Source organism: Oncorhynchus gorbuscha, linkage group LG20 (genome assembly GCF_021184085.1).
Source record: "Oncorhynchus gorbuscha isolate QuinsamMale2020 ecotype Even-year linkage group LG20, OgorEven_v1.0, whole genome shotgun sequence".
NCBI classification, from domain to species: Eukaryota; Metazoa; Chordata; class Actinopteri; order Salmoniformes; family Salmonidae; genus Oncorhynchus; species Oncorhynchus gorbuscha.
This window is the reverse complement of record NC_060192.1, coordinates 43503-59369: the sequence shown is the minus strand read 5'-3', so window position 1 is coordinate 59369 and position 15867 is coordinate 43503. Positions and strand designations below refer to the sequence as shown.

At 42.0% G+C, this 15867-nt stretch overlaps 2 protein-coding genes and 6 non-coding genes across 9 annotated transcripts; 7 read left to right on the top strand and 1 right to left on the bottom strand.

Moving 5' to 3' along the window:
• Nucleotides 1-911: 911 nt before the first annotated feature.
• Nucleotides 912-3976, bottom strand: LOC124007008 (mediator of RNA polymerase II transcription subunit 22-like). 2 transcript variants are annotated; one of them, XM_046317240.1, is made up of 4 exons: nucleotides 3835-3976; nucleotides 3441-3589; nucleotides 2426-2506; nucleotides 912-2096 (listed from the first exon to the last, which is right to left on the bottom strand). In XM_046317240.1, the coding sequence occupies exons 2-4, from the start codon at nucleotides 3561-3563 to the stop codon at nucleotides 1878-1880; spliced, it is 423 nt and encodes a 140-aa protein (XP_046173196.1). In that variant the 5' UTR covers nucleotides 3564-3589; nucleotides 3835-3976; the 3' UTR covers nucleotides 912-1877. The 2 variants fall into 2 exon arrangements, with proteins under 2 accessions (XP_046173196.1, XP_046173197.1); XM_046317241.1 differs by lacking the exons at nucleotides 3441-3589; nucleotides 3835-3976 and adding an exon at nucleotides 2618-3421.
• On the top strand, nucleotides 3959-7714 carry LOC124007007 (60S ribosomal protein L7a). The gene is made up of 8 exons (XM_046317239.1): nucleotides 3959-3993; nucleotides 4778-4898; nucleotides 5129-5278; nucleotides 5564-5704; nucleotides 5905-5984; nucleotides 6242-6372; nucleotides 6674-6743; nucleotides 7575-7714. Exons 1-8 carry the CDS (start codon nucleotides 3991-3993, stop codon nucleotides 7677-7679), a joined length of 801 nt encoding a protein of 266 aa, XP_046173195.1. The 5' UTR covers nucleotides 3959-3990; the 3' UTR covers nucleotides 7680-7714.
• LOC124007588 lies at nucleotides 4622-4698 on the top strand. The gene has a single exon (XR_006833968.1). It is a non-coding gene; the product is annotated as a small nucleolar RNA SNORD36 (small nucleolar RNA).
• Nucleotides 4970-5038, top strand: LOC124007570. Its single transcript, XR_006833951.1, has one exon. It is a non-coding gene; the product is annotated as a small nucleolar RNA SNORD24 (small nucleolar RNA).
• LOC124007569 lies at nucleotides 5370-5438 on the top strand. The gene has a single exon (XR_006833950.1). It is a non-coding gene; the product is annotated as a small nucleolar RNA SNORD24 (small nucleolar RNA).
• On the top strand, nucleotides 5755-5822 carry LOC124007599. Its single transcript, XR_006833978.1, has one exon. It is a non-coding gene; the product is annotated as a small nucleolar RNA SNORD36 (small nucleolar RNA).
• LOC124007600 lies at nucleotides 6076-6152 on the top strand. Its single transcript, XR_006833979.1, has one exon. It is a non-coding gene; the product is annotated as a small nucleolar RNA SNORD36 (small nucleolar RNA).
• Nucleotides 6530-6597, top strand: LOC124007567. Its single transcript, XR_006833948.1, has one exon. It is a non-coding gene; the product is annotated as a small nucleolar RNA SNORD36 (small nucleolar RNA).
• Nucleotides 7715-15867: the final 8153 nt, after the last annotated feature.

Sequence of the window (15867 nt, the reverse complement as noted above, 5' to 3'; positions counted from 1 at the left end):
TCATTGTTGTTAGCTATCTGACCGTTTAGAATCATAAAAATGCATGCCTTCCGGCCACATCGATGTGTGTGCATAGTGTTTTTGACGTTGTCACCCAACCCGTCTTTGTGCCCATCCATATGGTCTGCTCCAGTGCTTTAGGGCTCATCTATCGCGCCAGTGGTCCCGTGACCGTTTATGTTGTGTTTGGGGGTAGTTTCCTGTGAGGTGGGCCCGTCTGTGTCCTCCACGCCCTCCTGGGCTGACCTAGATGTGTCACCCCCGTCCGGGGACGCCCAACTGTCCCGGTGCCGGTAGGCCTCGCACAGAGGCAGGTCCGTACTGTCCCACTGACTGTAGCTTTACCAGGACAAAACCCATAGGGGGGCATAGAATCAGCAAAGCACAGAGAGGAAGGGGCAGACTCACATCTGGTACAGACACACATGCACAAAAGAGACAGACAGGTATGATACACACAAGAAGTCAGTAAACAGCAGTATGAAGGACAAGCTTAAGCTCTAAGGATCACAGAGAAATGTTATCTGGTGCTGTGATGATATCCCTATATAAGTGTGTCTTCATTCCTGTCCGTCTTCGCTATTAACAGCCTCAATGCGATCTCAAAGATGGAACACGTTCATAGCTTGTATTTTTTCCATTTCCAAATGCAACACAATCAATGGAACATGACCTGGAGCAAAGGGTCAATGACTAGCTTTGGGTCATCGTGAACTGAGTGCTTAAAACACCTAAATCACCTAATTTTGTAACCATAATCCCAGAAGTGTATTAGGTCCTGATGCAGGGGTAAGAACAGGAAATGCAAAGGCAGAGAAAAAGAGTGGCCCCAACACCTTGCATGCCTAAAAGCAGCATCCAGAGAGACAGCTAGATTTCTCACAGTTAAACAAATTAGACAACGAACTACATTGTTTTGTCTCTAGTTTATTTTTCAAAGTTTAAAAAGGGTTTAAGGGTGGATCTATGTAGGTGACTGATATAGACATAATGCCATAGTTGATGTTCGTGCAACAATGTATGCTTTGTGAACACAGTTTGCACGGTTACTGGCTTGGTAACTTGTCGGCTAGCTAGGGATGGAATCGGTAGAGATACTGGATTCTGTTCAAACAAGTTTATGGAACCCTCATAAGAGATTGGATTTGAGACATGTCTAGCACTTTCCAGTCAAAAAAACATTCTATAGAAAATTAATAACATAGAAAGCTTCAAATGGCTGGTGTGATTATACAATGGTTAATCGACCTATACATCCATAATTTATATTTGGGGTTATAAAGACATGTTAATGGAGGAACAACTACAACAATTGGATATAAATAATCTTCCAGTGATTTTGTGATTGTATCATAGTTTTTGTTCTTCATAAGAGTCCAAGAAATATGCTACAAAGCATTTAACATGTATTTGTCTGACATTTCCCTTTCCTCCTCTCTATGCATGTTCTCTTATTCATCACTTCCATTTGCCTATTACAAAGAACTGAGGAAGAATATAGCAACCAGATACAGTAGAAACTCCACACTTATGATTGAGTGTAACATTTACCATGTAGAGACCTACAATCTATCATACATGAGGATAAAAACTTCCAGAGGCATGTCAAACAAGGCACTTCTTTCGTTAAATGTACTGCAATTGATTTTTGACCATAGATAGATCAATCATCTATTGAACCCGGGCATTTAGATATTCTCATGAAGTTGACTCAACACACAAAGACAATAACAAACTAATGACTGAGGTGGTGGGGTAAGAGCAACCCTTCATAAGGCACGGCGGTGAGGGGTATAGGTGCTATAATGTAGGGGCTAAGTTGGGGCTATAGGGCATGATGGAGTAGGCCAAATGATCAACGACTGTACAGTATGAGCCTACTTGTACCTGGAGGAGTAATATTCTTCCTCTAGCTCGTACAGGTCGATGGCGATCTCGTCGCGGAGAGAGGTGAGCTTCCTGTCGCACTCCTCCTGCAGCGAGCGCAGCTGCTGGTTCTGCAGGCTGATGGCCTCGTTGACTGACGGGAAGTCGTTGAGAATCAGGAACTGTTTCAGGTCCGACACCAGTTTCATCAGGGACTCGCCCGCACGCACCTTTAGACACAACAACAAAGCACTGGGATTATCACTGGTGCTTTTGCTTTGTAACATGCACTCATGTTCATTATGCACCTAATGCACCTAATGCACCTAATGGGGAAAGCACTGACTGAAACAGGGAAGGACTACCAACATAGTAGTTTCAAAAGATTTTCAAATGTCTTCTGTTTCATGCCCCAATGAATATGAGCCCGGATTAAATTCTGGGTTTATCATTTACTTTACTAGTGTCATGAATATACACTCTGGGGTTTAAAGACAAGCTTGTTTAGTTTCAAGGCAGTCTGTGTGGTATGTGTGTATAGTTTAATGAATGTACTTACTATGTTGGCTGCTCTGCCATGCATCTCATAGTGGTCCTGCTCAGCCTGTGTAGCCCGAGAGACCTGTGTCTCATCCTCTACCTGAAGCAAAACAACACATTTTGGTTGGACCGTCATTCTTTCAGTAAAAAAATCAACACTTTTTCTGTTTCTCTCTCTCTCTCACACAGACAAACACACACTATGTCTCACCACTCTGCGACTGGAAGGCCCTACGAGAGGGTGGTGCGGACAGCCCAGGGCACCACTGGGAGCGAGCTCCCAGCTATCCAGGACGTACATGCCAGGTGGTGTCTGAGAAATTGCCAAAGATTCCAGCCACCCGGGACATGCTCTCCATGCTCCAGTCTACCAGTGCATCAAGACTCGTACAAACAGAAAGACTCCTAAACAGCTTTAATCCCCTGGCCATAACATGGTAAAATTGCTAACCACAACTGCTCTCCCTCTCCCACAGACCATCAACAGGTCTATACAAACTCAAACACAACCTACGCTGCTGCTAAAATTATTATTGATTAGATGTATTACTCCATTATGCAGCTGTCCAATGATTATTCTGCTACTGGTCACTATTACTCATGTTTACATGTATATTCTACCATCGGTATATTACCATGAGTATTTATATATTCTTGCTAACAGTAACTTTTCAGGCCTGTTCACATGTATATCCTTACTACCAGTCACTTTTTATGTATAAACCCACCTCAACCACTCCAGTACCCCTGCACATTGAATAAGGTACAGGCACTGACCAGTACATACTCTCTTTAACGCTCATCATAGTTTTTACGTGGTTTTTATTTTTACTTGTATTTGCTACTCTATTTTCTATTATATATATTATTATAATAATATTACTATTATTGTCACTGCATTTTTGGGAAAGAACTCTAAAAGGTAAGAATTTCACTGTACTTTTTACACAGGTTGCATGCTGCGCACGCGCACACACACACACAGACACGCGCACACACACACACACACAAAAATATCGTAATGTTACAGCTACCTTTGCAGTTTTGATGATTTCTGTGAGGTTGTCTAGAATGGACCTAATGTCATCCTTCAGTCTTTTGTTGTAGTTCTGAAGAAGGCTCTCCTTGCTTTGAGGTAGCGCTCTTTGGCTTGCCATAGTATTCAGGAATGTGAACAAACCCACTATAAGCACATAAATAATATAAATAACATAACATACGATCATAAAGTTATGTTGTTAACCAGAAAAATAAAACGGCAAGTGCATGGCACAGGCTAACGTTAGTAACGTTAGTTTATCACAAGTGTATTAACTTCCTCCACTTGCAAAAATGTGCATAGAAATGCATGAACCAAATATGTTTAGGCATATCCTATGATTGTGCACACTATATATAGTCTAGTATTATTCATGAAATCTCACTTACCTTCAAATTCATTGTTGAAATATAACTATTTATAAAAACAGAAACATCCCGTTAAAAAAAACAACCTTGCCGTCGATTGTTAATGACGTCACATCAAGGTATCGCGGAACTTAAATTACCCACAATGCATAGGTCTTCCTTTCTGTCTGATCCAACATGGTGAGTGTATGGATATTTCGGTTGATGGGGAAAAGATACATGTTTTCATCCCTTACCATCTTATTTTTTAAATGTTTTTTGTGTCATAAAAGTTACTCTTACTTGTCGTACATAAACAAAGCACCCATTTCACATTGGTATGGTAATAATGTTTTGCTGTTTTATCCGAAATCTCCCAAGACTTGGCACTTGGAAGTTGTCCGCAGGAACACCACCCATACAGAGTGGTTTATTTTAACACCATCTGTGTCTAGGAACTTGTTGAAATGCAGTTTATGGAAACGTTAAATCATGCATTACACTTTTTACGCATCTTGGAAAATGTATAGTTGGATGTGGGACTAAAGGACTATTGCAACGTAGCTAGTCTCGAAGGCCTAACTTCGCGTCAGTTCAGGTTACGGGTCTCACGGCCTGTTCCATGCGCCCAGATTGCGTTAACTCATCGTCCATAACAGTAGTAGTGAAGGATATCAAATGATCAAGTAATTGGAAGTTGTCAAGTAAACCATTGTATGTCTTTGAGAGCTGGGTAGTCAAATGTGCTAACTAGGTAGCCGTAGCTAACGTTACCTCCGAAGACGCTAGTGTTGATGTCTGTTCGCACAGACGTTTTTATTAATGGCTTTTGCAATGATGCTTTGAATTTCTTGAACTGAATCTGTTATGTTGATTCAAAACACGAGCTTTTTAACCCTGAGCCAAAGCCACAGTCGAGTTATATTCTGTTAGATGTATTTAACCGTTTAACGTTATGCTGACCAGTCTTACCTGTTTTTGAAAGCCTAAAGGCAAGAAGTCTAAGGGGAAGAAGGTGGCACCCGCCCCTTCAGTGGCCAAGAAGCACGAGGCCAAGAAAGTGGTCAATCCCCTGTTCGAGAAGAGGCCAAAGAACTATGGCATTGGTGAGTAAAGTCAACCTGGGATTTCTATTAGATTTTCACTAACTGTTAAGACATTTTCCCATGTCAACATGTGCAGATGATGTAAAGAATATTTGCTATCTTAACAACAATGCAGACAACCCACCAAGATCGCCGATGCACTTCTTTCATGATTATAGTGGCTTCAGGCTATTTTCTATTCATTCCAAAGTGATTAGATGCACTAACCCCCAGCCCCCCCATGTTTATAGGTCAGGACATCCAGCCCAAGCGTGATCTGACACGCTTTGTGAAATGGCCCCGCTACATTCGCCTACAGAGGCAGCGCTCCATCCTGTACAAGCGTCTGAAGGTCCCCCCTGCGATCAACCAGTTCACCCAGGCACTGGATCGCCAGACGGGTGGGTCTGTGCATGGGCTTATCAATATTGCTGAGTTGTGTATTGACATGGGGGAATTGTTTCTGAAGATGGCTGGTAATATTGTGGGTTTTGCAGATGATGTGAAAGAATATTTGCTAACTGAACAGCAATGTTGACACCCACCAAGATCACTGATGCACCTTACTGTACTTGAAAGACCCTCAAGCTATTCGGCTGGATCCCTAACTTTTGACAACTTGAGTTGCAGATTTTTTCAGCAATTCCTCAGATCCAGTGGGATGTACTAATTCTGTATCTCCACAGCCACACAGCTGTTCAAACTGGCCCACAAGTACAGGCCGGAGACCAAGCAGGAGAAGAAGCAGAGGCTGCTGGCCCGCGCTGAGCAGAAGGCTGCTGGAAAGGGAGATGCCCCAACCAAGAGGCCTCCTGTTCTCCGTGCAGGTGAGGCATGAGGGATTGAAGTCATTTTTAGATTACATACTTTGGCCTTGATGCAATGATGTTTGAATTTCTTCACCTGAAACAATCATGTAGTTTGAGCTTTTTAACTCTGAGCATCAGCCACAATAATTGTTTTTGACTAGTTCAACAGAACTTGTGGTTGAACATGTTTTTGATATCCATGTTGAATTCTCCCATAGGTGTGAACACGGTCACCACTCTAGTGGAAAGCAAGAAGGCCCAGCTGGTGGTCATTGCCCACGATGTGGACCCTATTGAGGTAGGACTCCTTTCACTATTCTATGGTTATTTTGCTCATTATGGGTGAGCTGTTTCAGACTTGATCATTATTCGTGGGCTAATGTGGTTCTTTGCAATGATGCTTGAATTTCTTCACCTGAATCCTCAATGTGGATCAAAACGTACAATCTTTTTAATTCTGAGCGAAGACTAATATTGCCGTTGAGAAACAAAAGCACAGTCAAGTGTTTGGTCCACAAAGAATAGATACTTGACATTTTCTTTTCCCCTTTGTAGTTGGTGGTGTTCCTGCCTGCTCTGTGTCGTAAGATGGGTGTCCCTTACTGCATTGTCAAGGGAAAGGCCAGGTTGGGACGACTGGTGCACAGAAAGACCTGTACTTCAGTTGCCTTCACACAGACAAACCCGTAAGTAACAGGTGGCATAGCCAAACATCTGTGAAAGTGGTGTTGATGCACTAAGGCCTAGGAATTTGGTGTTGATGCACTAAGGCCTAGGAATTTGGTGTTGATGCACTAAGGCCTAGGAATTTGTGCTTGTGCTTTATAATATTGATTAAATCCTTTGGCGATGATGTATGAACTTCTTCAACTGAACATGTTGCTTTGTGAGCTTTTTAACCGTGAACCAAAGGATTGTGTGCAGTGTTAACTGGCGCTCAAATGTTCTTTGTGACGATGCACTGATGACATGTTCCTACCTTTTCAGTGAGGACAAAGGTGCCCTTGCCAAGCTGGTGGAAGCCATCAAGACCAACTACAATGACAGATACGAGGAGGTGAGTGGCTGGTCTGCCCACCATCTTTGTTAATATTGACAAGTAGTCAAGCCAGTATGTTTTGGTGTCTTGAAGATGGAATGGATCATCTTGTGGGTTCACATTTTGGTTTTGCAGATGACTTGACATATTTGCTCTCTTAAAAGGGATATTGACACCCACTAGGATCACTAATGCACATTTTTTTGTTAACAATCCTTTGCATGTGTTAATTTCTGTATGTGGCTTCAAGGCGGGGAATTGGCAGGAACCTCGCGATACAATTTCATTACATTTACATTTAAGTCATTTAGCAGACGCTCTTATCCAGAGCGACTTACAAATTGGTGCATTCACCTTATGACATCCAGTGGAACAGTCACTTTACAATAGTGCATCTAAATCTTAAAGGGGGGGGGGGTGAGAGGGAATAGCGCTAGCTAGAGCTAGTCTGCTGTGCAGACATGATACTTAGGCGCCGATACAAAATGTATTGTGATTTTTATGTTCCAAACGTATTGCTCACTGTATGCTGCAGGGAGACAGAGGACCTGAAAACGAGTTCTGATCAATTGGGGAAATGGTAGTGCTGAACATGTTGGCTCACTTTTTTTTGTGGGATTGAGAACAAGCTATAGGATTAAGAATACCAGCCTTTTGGCACAGCAGACTAGCTCTAGCTAGCGCTACCTTTTTACAAACTGATAACTGGAGTCAAATATCGATTGTCAAAAATATTGCGATATCCTGTTGCTACATATCTGGAGGCACACAAGTCACCTTTCTCTAAAATGTCTTATGCCATTCCCCACCAGGCTGAATTAAATCATGACAATGTGCTTCCTTTCCTAGATCCGTCGTCACTGGGGAGGTGGTATCATGGGCCCCAAGTCCACCGCCCGCATCACAAAGCTGGAGAAGGCAAAGGCCAAGGAACTGGCCACCAAGCTCGGATAAACTGTTTGCTATCAAAATAAATGTTCCAAGAAATATGCAAGTTTTTGTCTGGTCTTTTGTCAGATTGGATTGTGTGTATACTGAACAAAACATTTAAACAATTTTACAGAGTTCAGAAAAGGAAATCAGTCAATTGAAGGAATGCAAACTAGTCCCCTTTCAGCGAAATTCGCAGTTTTGAATGCAAAATGTGAACTACGGAATTCGTGTAGATCTGATGAGAGAAATTTGGCTGTATGTGAACAAGTGGCTCAGCCAATCATTCACATAACCGAATGCAGCATGCGACCGAAGAGACAAAGTACACAGTATCAGCGCGTGCTCTGGAAAGACAGCTGGAGAGTGGCATGGCAGTTTGCCAGTTAACTTACAGCTGCGCGTCCCTTGAATGAAAAGGAAGAGGTAGGCGAGTATGAAATGCCATTTGGGTCTTTGCATGTCAAAAAATATGCTTCAAATAACACTGGCGTGTCAAATAAGCTTTTTGACCAATCGGCCTGAATGACTGCGCGTCACACAATTTAAAGTGTTTATTGTTTTACGTAGTTAACACACGTTGATTTCACTGTCACTCGTATTTCAAAAGTCACAACAATTCATCGATTACGTATGCTATTACGCTGGTAAAGGTGTCTCGCACTCTGCGCTGGTCATAAAAATAAAAAAGCTAGCTGTTTGCATGCATGTTCTCCAAAAGGATAGCAAAACGACAATCTTTTTTTCAGTAGCTATAGTTACCTAGCTGTGTCATCTTAAAATAACCCTAATTTAGAAGACTGTTCTTATTTGATCAATGGTGGTGGTCGGACCCATCTGTGAATCTAGCCACAATAAGGATTAGCCACAATAGTGGACTTTGCGGTTAGCCTTCAAAATAAAAGTATCATTGACTGACGCGAATGAATACAAATGTTATAATTATGACATTGAATAGATCATGCTAAATGAGTTTTAAATGTTATATAAAACCAAAAGACAATTTGAAATCACACTGGCTGTATTGGACTTAGAATTTAATTACGGGCATACTTATTTCTCTGTACAACCTTACCTGTGGTCAATGACATGGTGTCTGTCTACTCAGTGACACCCAGAGTACATTTGTGTCGTAGATTTGATTGTGGGACTCTGAAAGAACTGAATTGAGCCACATTTACACATGTTTTGGAGTCTAACTCTGAGGGGGATGTTGGGAAAAATATATTGGGTATTGAGTAGACTGTTTCATTGATCCCCAAACCTTAGGTAAAGCTGTACAGTGCAATATGAATGTCACCTCCCCCTAGAGTTGCAGGATGACGAGACTGAGACTAGAGTTGGAGTGGGCAGAACTGTAGTGGAGAGGAAAACCGCATCAGCCAAGGAAAACGGGCTCAACAGAATAACAGGATCTGAATAGTAACAAACGGCTATAAACGTAGGCTGACTGAGCAGAGATTACGATCTGGCAGGGCTGAGTATTTGTAGAGGTCTTGATTATGGAACAGGTTGCAGCTGGTGGGGATCTGCTCTGACTCCAGCACACTTGTCTCGCCCACACACACACACAGAGGGGGAGGGGGTAGAGTACTGGGGGAGTGGTGGCAGACCAAGGAGACACAGGATGAGCAGCAGAGGGCGTTGCTGGAGCAGATGTGACAGTCCTGTATTGACACTTTGCCTGTTTGATGTTTTCGTTGGAGGGCATTGCGGCATTTCTTATAAGCTTCCCAGTTTGAGTCCTGCTCCTTGAAAGTGGCAGCACTGCCCTTGAAATCAGTGTAAATGCTGCCTGTAATCCATGGCTTCTGGTTGGGAATTGTGTATATACAATCATTATGGGGATAACTTCATCGATGCGCTTATTGATGAAGCCAGTGACTGATGTGGTAAACTCAATGCCATCAAAGTATCCCAGAACATATTCCAGTCTGTGCTAGCAAAACAGCCCTGTAGTTTAGCATCTGCTTCTTCTGATCACTTTTTTATAGACCGAGTCACTGGTGCTTCCTGCTTTTATACTGGCTTGTTAGAATCAGGAGGATAGATTATGGTCAGATTTGCCAAATGGAGGGTGAGGGAGAGCTTTGTACACATGTCTCTGTGTGGAGTAACGGTGGTCTTGAGTTTCTTTTCCCTCTGGTTGCACATTTAACATGCTGATAGATATTAGGTGAAACTCATTTAATTTTCCCTGCATTAAAGTTCCGGGGCCACTGGGAGCGCTGCCTCTGGGTGAGCGGTTTCCTGTTTGTTTATGGCGGTATGCAGCTCATTGAGTGTGGTTTTAGTGCCAGCATCGGTCTGTGGTGGTATGTAGACAGCTATGGAAAAATACAGATAAACCCCAGTTAGATAGTGGGGTCTACAACTTATCATGAGATACTCTACCTCAGGCGAGGAAAAACCTATAGACTTCCTTAGATATCGTGCACCAGCTGTTTACAAATACACATAGGCCGCTGCTGCGTGTTTTACCAGAGGCTGCTGTTCTATCCTGCTGATAGTATATAACCCGCCAGCTGTATGTTATTCATGTCGTCGTTCAGCCACGACTCGATGAAACATAAGATATTACCGTTTTTAATGTCCTGTTGGTAGGATATACGTGCTTTCAGTTCGTCCCACTTATTTTCCAGTGATTGAACGGCTGACAGTTTCGTATGGCAAAGGCAGATTAGCCACTCGTTGCCTGATCCTCACAAGGCACCCCGATCTCTTTCCTCTAAATTTCAGTTTCTTTCTCCAGCGAATGACGAGGTGAGTAAATCTCTATTCTGATGTCCAGAAGCTCTTTTCGGTCATAAGAGACGGTAGCAGCAACATTATGTACAAACAATGCGAAAAAAACAAAAAAAATTGCGCGGTTAAGAGCCAATAAAACGGCAGCCATCCTCTCCAGCACCACTAAGATACCCTCGCTGTGGGGTATGTCTGCATGATGCTGATGAGAGCCCTCTTGCTGGTCTTCTCCATGCTTCATGCTTGGCTGCAAATGGAACATCTCTTGAACAACTGCATTAGGTAATCGTATGAGGTGGTGTTGACTGGGTTGGCCTGTGACAGGGTGATATAATACTCAGCCAAGTTGTAAATGACATTTTGTTCAAAGGAAGGATGAAGCTTTTTGCTAATGCACTTCACATCCAAAATTACACTAGTAGTTGTATCTGCTTGGCAGGGAAATTAGCCTACTAGTTTATCAAGCTTCTTTTTTAATACAACTTTTCACATAACAAACATTACCTGTCGTTGTTGATGATGGCCTAGGATCAGTGGGTTAACTGCCTTGTTCAGGGGCAGAACGATAGATTTTTACCTTGTCAGCTTGGGGATTCGGTCTTGCTATCTTTCGGTTACTAGTCCAACGCTCTAACCACTAGGCTACCTGCTGCCTGAGGTACACATGTACACATACAGTGCATTCGGAAAGTATTCAGACCCCTTGACCTTTCCCACATTTAGTTACAGCCTAATTCTAAAATGGATTAAATTGTTTCTTTCCCTCATCAGTCTACACACAATAGCCCATAATGACAAAGCAAAGACAGCTTTTTAGACATTTTTACATAAGTATTCAGACCCTTTACTCAATACTTTTTAGCACCTTTGGCAACGATTATAGCCTTGTGTATTCTTGGGTATGACGCTACAAGCTTGGCACACCTGTAGTTGAGAGTTTCTCACATTCTTTGCAGATCCTCTCAAGCGCTGTCAGGTTGGATGGAGAGTGTTGCTGTACAGCTATTTTCAGGTCTCTCCAGAGATGTTTGATTGGGTTCAAGTCCAGAGACCACTCCTGCACTGTTTTGGCTGTGTGTTTAGGGTCTTTGTCCTGTTGAAGGTGAACCTTCGCCCCAGTTTGAGGTCCTGAGTGCTCTGGAGCAGGTTTTCATCAAGGATTTCTCTGTACTTTGCTCCGTTCACCTTTCCCTTGATCCTGACTAGTCTCCCAGTCCCTGCCACTGAAAAACATCCCCACAGCATGATGTTGCCACCACCATGCTTCACCTTAGGGATGGTGCCAGGTTAGCTCCAGATGTGCTGCTTGGCATTCAGGCCAAAGAGTTCAGTTTTGGTTTCATCACCTCCCTGACCAAGAACTTTCCCTTGGTCACCTCCCTGGTCACCCCCGATTGCTCAGTTTGGCCAGGTGGCCAGCTCTAGGAAGAGTTTTGGCGGTTCCAAACTTCTTCCATTTAAGAATGATGGAGGCCACTGTGTTCTTTGGGACCTTCAATGCTGCAGAATTATTTTGGTACCCTTCCCCAGATCTGTGCCTTGACACAATCCTGTCTGAGCTCTACGGACAATTCCTTCAAACTCATGATTTAGTTTTTGCTCTGACTGTGGGACCTTATATAGACAGTTGTGTGTCTTTCCAAATAATGTCCAATTAATTGAATTTACCACAGGAGGACTCCAAGTTGTAGAAACATCTCAGGGATGGTCAATGGAAACAGGATGGACCTGAGTTCAATTTCGAGTCCCATAGCAAAGGATCTGAATGTTTATGTAAAGAAGGTATGTTTTTTCAAATGTTTTATATATTGTCAAACATTTCTAAAAACCTGTTTTCGCTTTGACATTATGGGGTTTTGTCAATGAGATTGATGAGGAAAATTGTTTATGACGGCATAAACACGTCTCGTAAAAGTAATGTTTTGTTTGGTTAGATTCTGAAAATTGTAGAAATAAAAAATGTTCCTTCAGAAGTTCCAGCTAGGCAGGCTAACGTTAGTTAGCGTAGTAATTTGCTAGTTATCATACAGAAGGTGTATATTAATAATTATATAGTTACTACAGGTAGACATGCAATCATAATTGACTGTAGCACATATAAAGCACCCACAAGCTACCGGCTGAAAACACAATCGTCGCGGGACGAACGAGTGATGAATTTCCGGGCAAGGGCGGTCCATTTCAAATTAATTTCTTCCTCCCTCACCCTGCAAGTGTAAACTCTTCAGACATGACACGTCATCAGGAGTGTCCACTTAATTTGAGGGCTGAGGGGAGAGGGTGTGTCTTTTAAGTGTTTGGAATACAGCCCTTGAAGGATAGCTCTTCTTGTCCCAAAATAGCCCAGAATGACCATTGACAACGCATAGGAAACATACACAATGGGCGTTAATGCGATTTCAATAGAGTTTCCATCTCCTCAAAAGTATCTCTGGAAATATTAGTGTCCCTGAAGCAACGTCAAGATTTCTGGTTTATAGATTTTCCCTTCCAAATAAAAGTTTGCGCTAAAACTGTATGATACAGAATCATTTTTGCAGCTTTGCATAGTGCATCATGTTTAAAAAATATATATATATACATATATATATATATTATAACTACATGGGGGACAAATCTCAACTGAAGAGAATTACTACTTTGTATAAGATAACAAATATTAGAAGGTGGAGCACATTTTGAAATGTTTGTAGCTTAAATAAAGGAATGTAAAGAACATAATAATAATAATAATAATAGGCTACCGAAACAATATAATGAACATTTAAAAACATTATTTTGATTGTATGGTTAATGTTAACTAACTGGCGTTATTGTTCAAGGATACAATGTTTAAAATGTAATGTTTAAGGAAAGTATTGCTGTATTTTTGTTGTGTTGCACAAACAAATTACACTGTACAGGAAAAACGATTGATTGTGCGTCCATAAAACCAGGGTCCAGTAGTTTTCTCACTAAAGTCCTTACTATACAAAAAAAGTGTGTTTGAACAAAAAGCATGGTCATAGCAAGAGTTGCTGGACTTTTACTGTGATCAAACAGCTTAAAATGGAGCTACTGGACACTACAGTACATATCTAGCACTGTACAAGCAAAACAATTGATTGAGTGTCCATAAAACCAGGGTCCAGTCTATTCACTAGAGTCACTATAATCAGTGTCGATTTTAGCATGTAAATCTTGGTGGGTCAAGATATATATATATATTTTTTAGATGCATGCCAGCAAAGCCACTATTCAACACAACACTAAAAAATACATTACTTGCACTATAATGGTGACAAACTGTGCCCACAAACTGCTCTACATAAAACTGCCCAACAGCAGAGCTTTCTTTTCAGCACCATGGAGTGAATCCTTACCACCGCCACACCTGGGTATCAGCAGAGTCTTGTCTGGCAGACAAACAGTTCAATCAGCCACATTTACTGCCATTTGATAAAAACATAACTTATATGGCTGACTTGCCATTAATATAATGTGTGTTTTACTGACAATTGAGGCAATCCGTAATTTCGATTAAGACATTAATGAGTGATCCAAGACGGACGTAGTCAATGTAAATATTTGTTCAGCACTTAACTCGCAAAACACCAGTTTCGATGTTAACAGTGAAGAGGCGACTCCGGGATGTTGGCCTTCTAGGCAGAGTTGCAAAGAAAATGTCATATCTCAGACTGGCCAATAAAAAGAAAAGATTAAGATGGGCAAAAGAACACAGACACTGGACAGAGGAACTCTGCCTAGAAGGCCAGAATTTTAGAGGACACAACCAAAATTACAGGCCTCTCATCTTTTTAAGTGGGAGAACTTGCACAATTGGTGACTGTGTGTGTGTGTGTGTGTGTGTGTGTGTGTGTGTGTGTGTGTGTGTGTGTGTGTGTGTGTGTGTGTGTGTGTGTGTGTGTGTGTGTGTGTGTGTGTGTGTGTGTGTGTGTGTGTGTGTGTGTGTGTGTGTGTGTGTGTGTGTGTGTGTGTGTGTGTGTGTGTGTGTAAATGGTTATGGAACACAACCACCATCTCGACCCTAACCGATATGTCTCATACTATGTTGACCAAGTGGGTCATGGATTACCGGGTTACCATGTAAAGTGGAGGTTAACCATTGAAAGAAACCCAGTAAGTCCATTAACCATTGAAAGAAACCCAGTAAGTCCATTAACCATTGAAAGAAACCCAGCAAGTCCGTTAACCATTGAAAGAAACCCAGTAAGTCCATTAACCATTGAAGGAAACCCATTAAGTCCATTAACCATTGAAAGAAACCTGGAGGTTAACCATTGAAAGAAACCCAGTAAGTCCATTAACCATTGAAGGAAACCCAGTAAGTCAAAGACGACGTAAAGTGAGGAGGTCTCGACCAAAAACTGCAAAAAGAATACTAATACTAAAATAACAACCAACATGGCTCTTTCATACCACATGTCCTCTAACACTATAAAGACAGAGCTCAATCTTTTCACGGCCCCCTTAACCCAATTTTCAATAGATAGGTCCTGTTATGTGGAGATAACCCCACTCTCTGCCATGACAGACAATGGACCTATAGAGTTTTTCATCCCAGGCCATCGTGACAACTACCTGGCCCTCAAAAACACCTTATTACATTTACGTGTCAAAGTGACCAAAAGACATGGTACTAATATTGCAAATGATGCCAAGGTGAGCCTCATTAATTACCCCTTGGCCACCATCTTCTCCCAAGTGAACGTGACTTTGGGTGAACATCTTATCAGTCAAAGCAGTGCCACCTATCCTTATAGGGGCATCATGGAATGTTTACTAAACTACTACGAAGACACTATTCAGCACTGGGCTGGACAAGGATACTGCAGGAGCAGCTATGGAAGACATAGATCCCACCACCGGTGAAAACAAAGGACTGGAGGCAAGTGCTCGCTACTGTACAGAATCTCGAGGGCCTATACACTCTAGGGCCTACACACTCTGGCATTTTCTTTCAAGAATGTTTCCTCTTAAATTCGGTTGATTTAAGGCTAAAATTAACAAGGGCCAAGGAGGAGTTTTGTCTGATGTCTGCCTAAGACGGTGACTTTAGTTTAAAAGTGTTGGGGGCTACACTTTTTTATTATTAAAACGTGTCTGTATCTCCAGCACTTCATCTGGGTCTTTGATGAACTTTGGGAACTCTGGGTCTTTGATGAGGCTTTGATGAAAGGAAATTCTCTTTACCCTCTCCAAAGAATTACCATGAAAACATTCAGCATAGCCGTGGGGAGTAGAATCTGCAGTAAAAAAACTGTTTTTAGGCCCATTACCCCGCTACATTGTTATAGGCTTGGTTGATCACGCCTCTAGTACAGGTAGTTTACATTAAAAAATACTTTAATTTTCAGCATTTCAATGCAGAGTATGTAGCTCTCTGTCAGGATGGACATCAGCTCCCCGCTAAGGTCTTCGAACCACAATTCAATAACATCTGTGCGAGTATTTTACAATCTATTCC

Coding starts and splice junctions, on each gene's coding strand:
- LOC124007008 (XM_046317240.1), bottom strand. CDS start 3,563: ATGGCAAGCCAAAGAGCGCTACCTCAAAGCAAGGAGAGCCTTCTTCAG. Junction 2,507..3,440: donor AAATCATCAAAACTGCAAAG/GTAGCTGTAACA, acceptor GTTTTGCTTCAG/GTAGAGGATGAGACACAGGT. Junction 2,097..2,425: donor ATGGCAGAGCAGCCAACATA/GTAAGTACATTC, acceptor TTGTGTCTAAAG/GTGCGTGCGGGCGAGTCCCT.
- LOC124007007 (XM_046317239.1), top strand. Junction 5,705..5,904: donor GCCTCCTGTTCTCCGTGCAG/GTGAGGCATGAG, acceptor ATTCTCCCATAG/GTGTGAACACGGTCACCACT. Junction 5,985..6,241: donor ACGATGTGGACCCTATTGAG/GTAGGACTCCTT, acceptor TCCCCTTTGTAG/TTGGTGGTGTTCCTGCCTGC.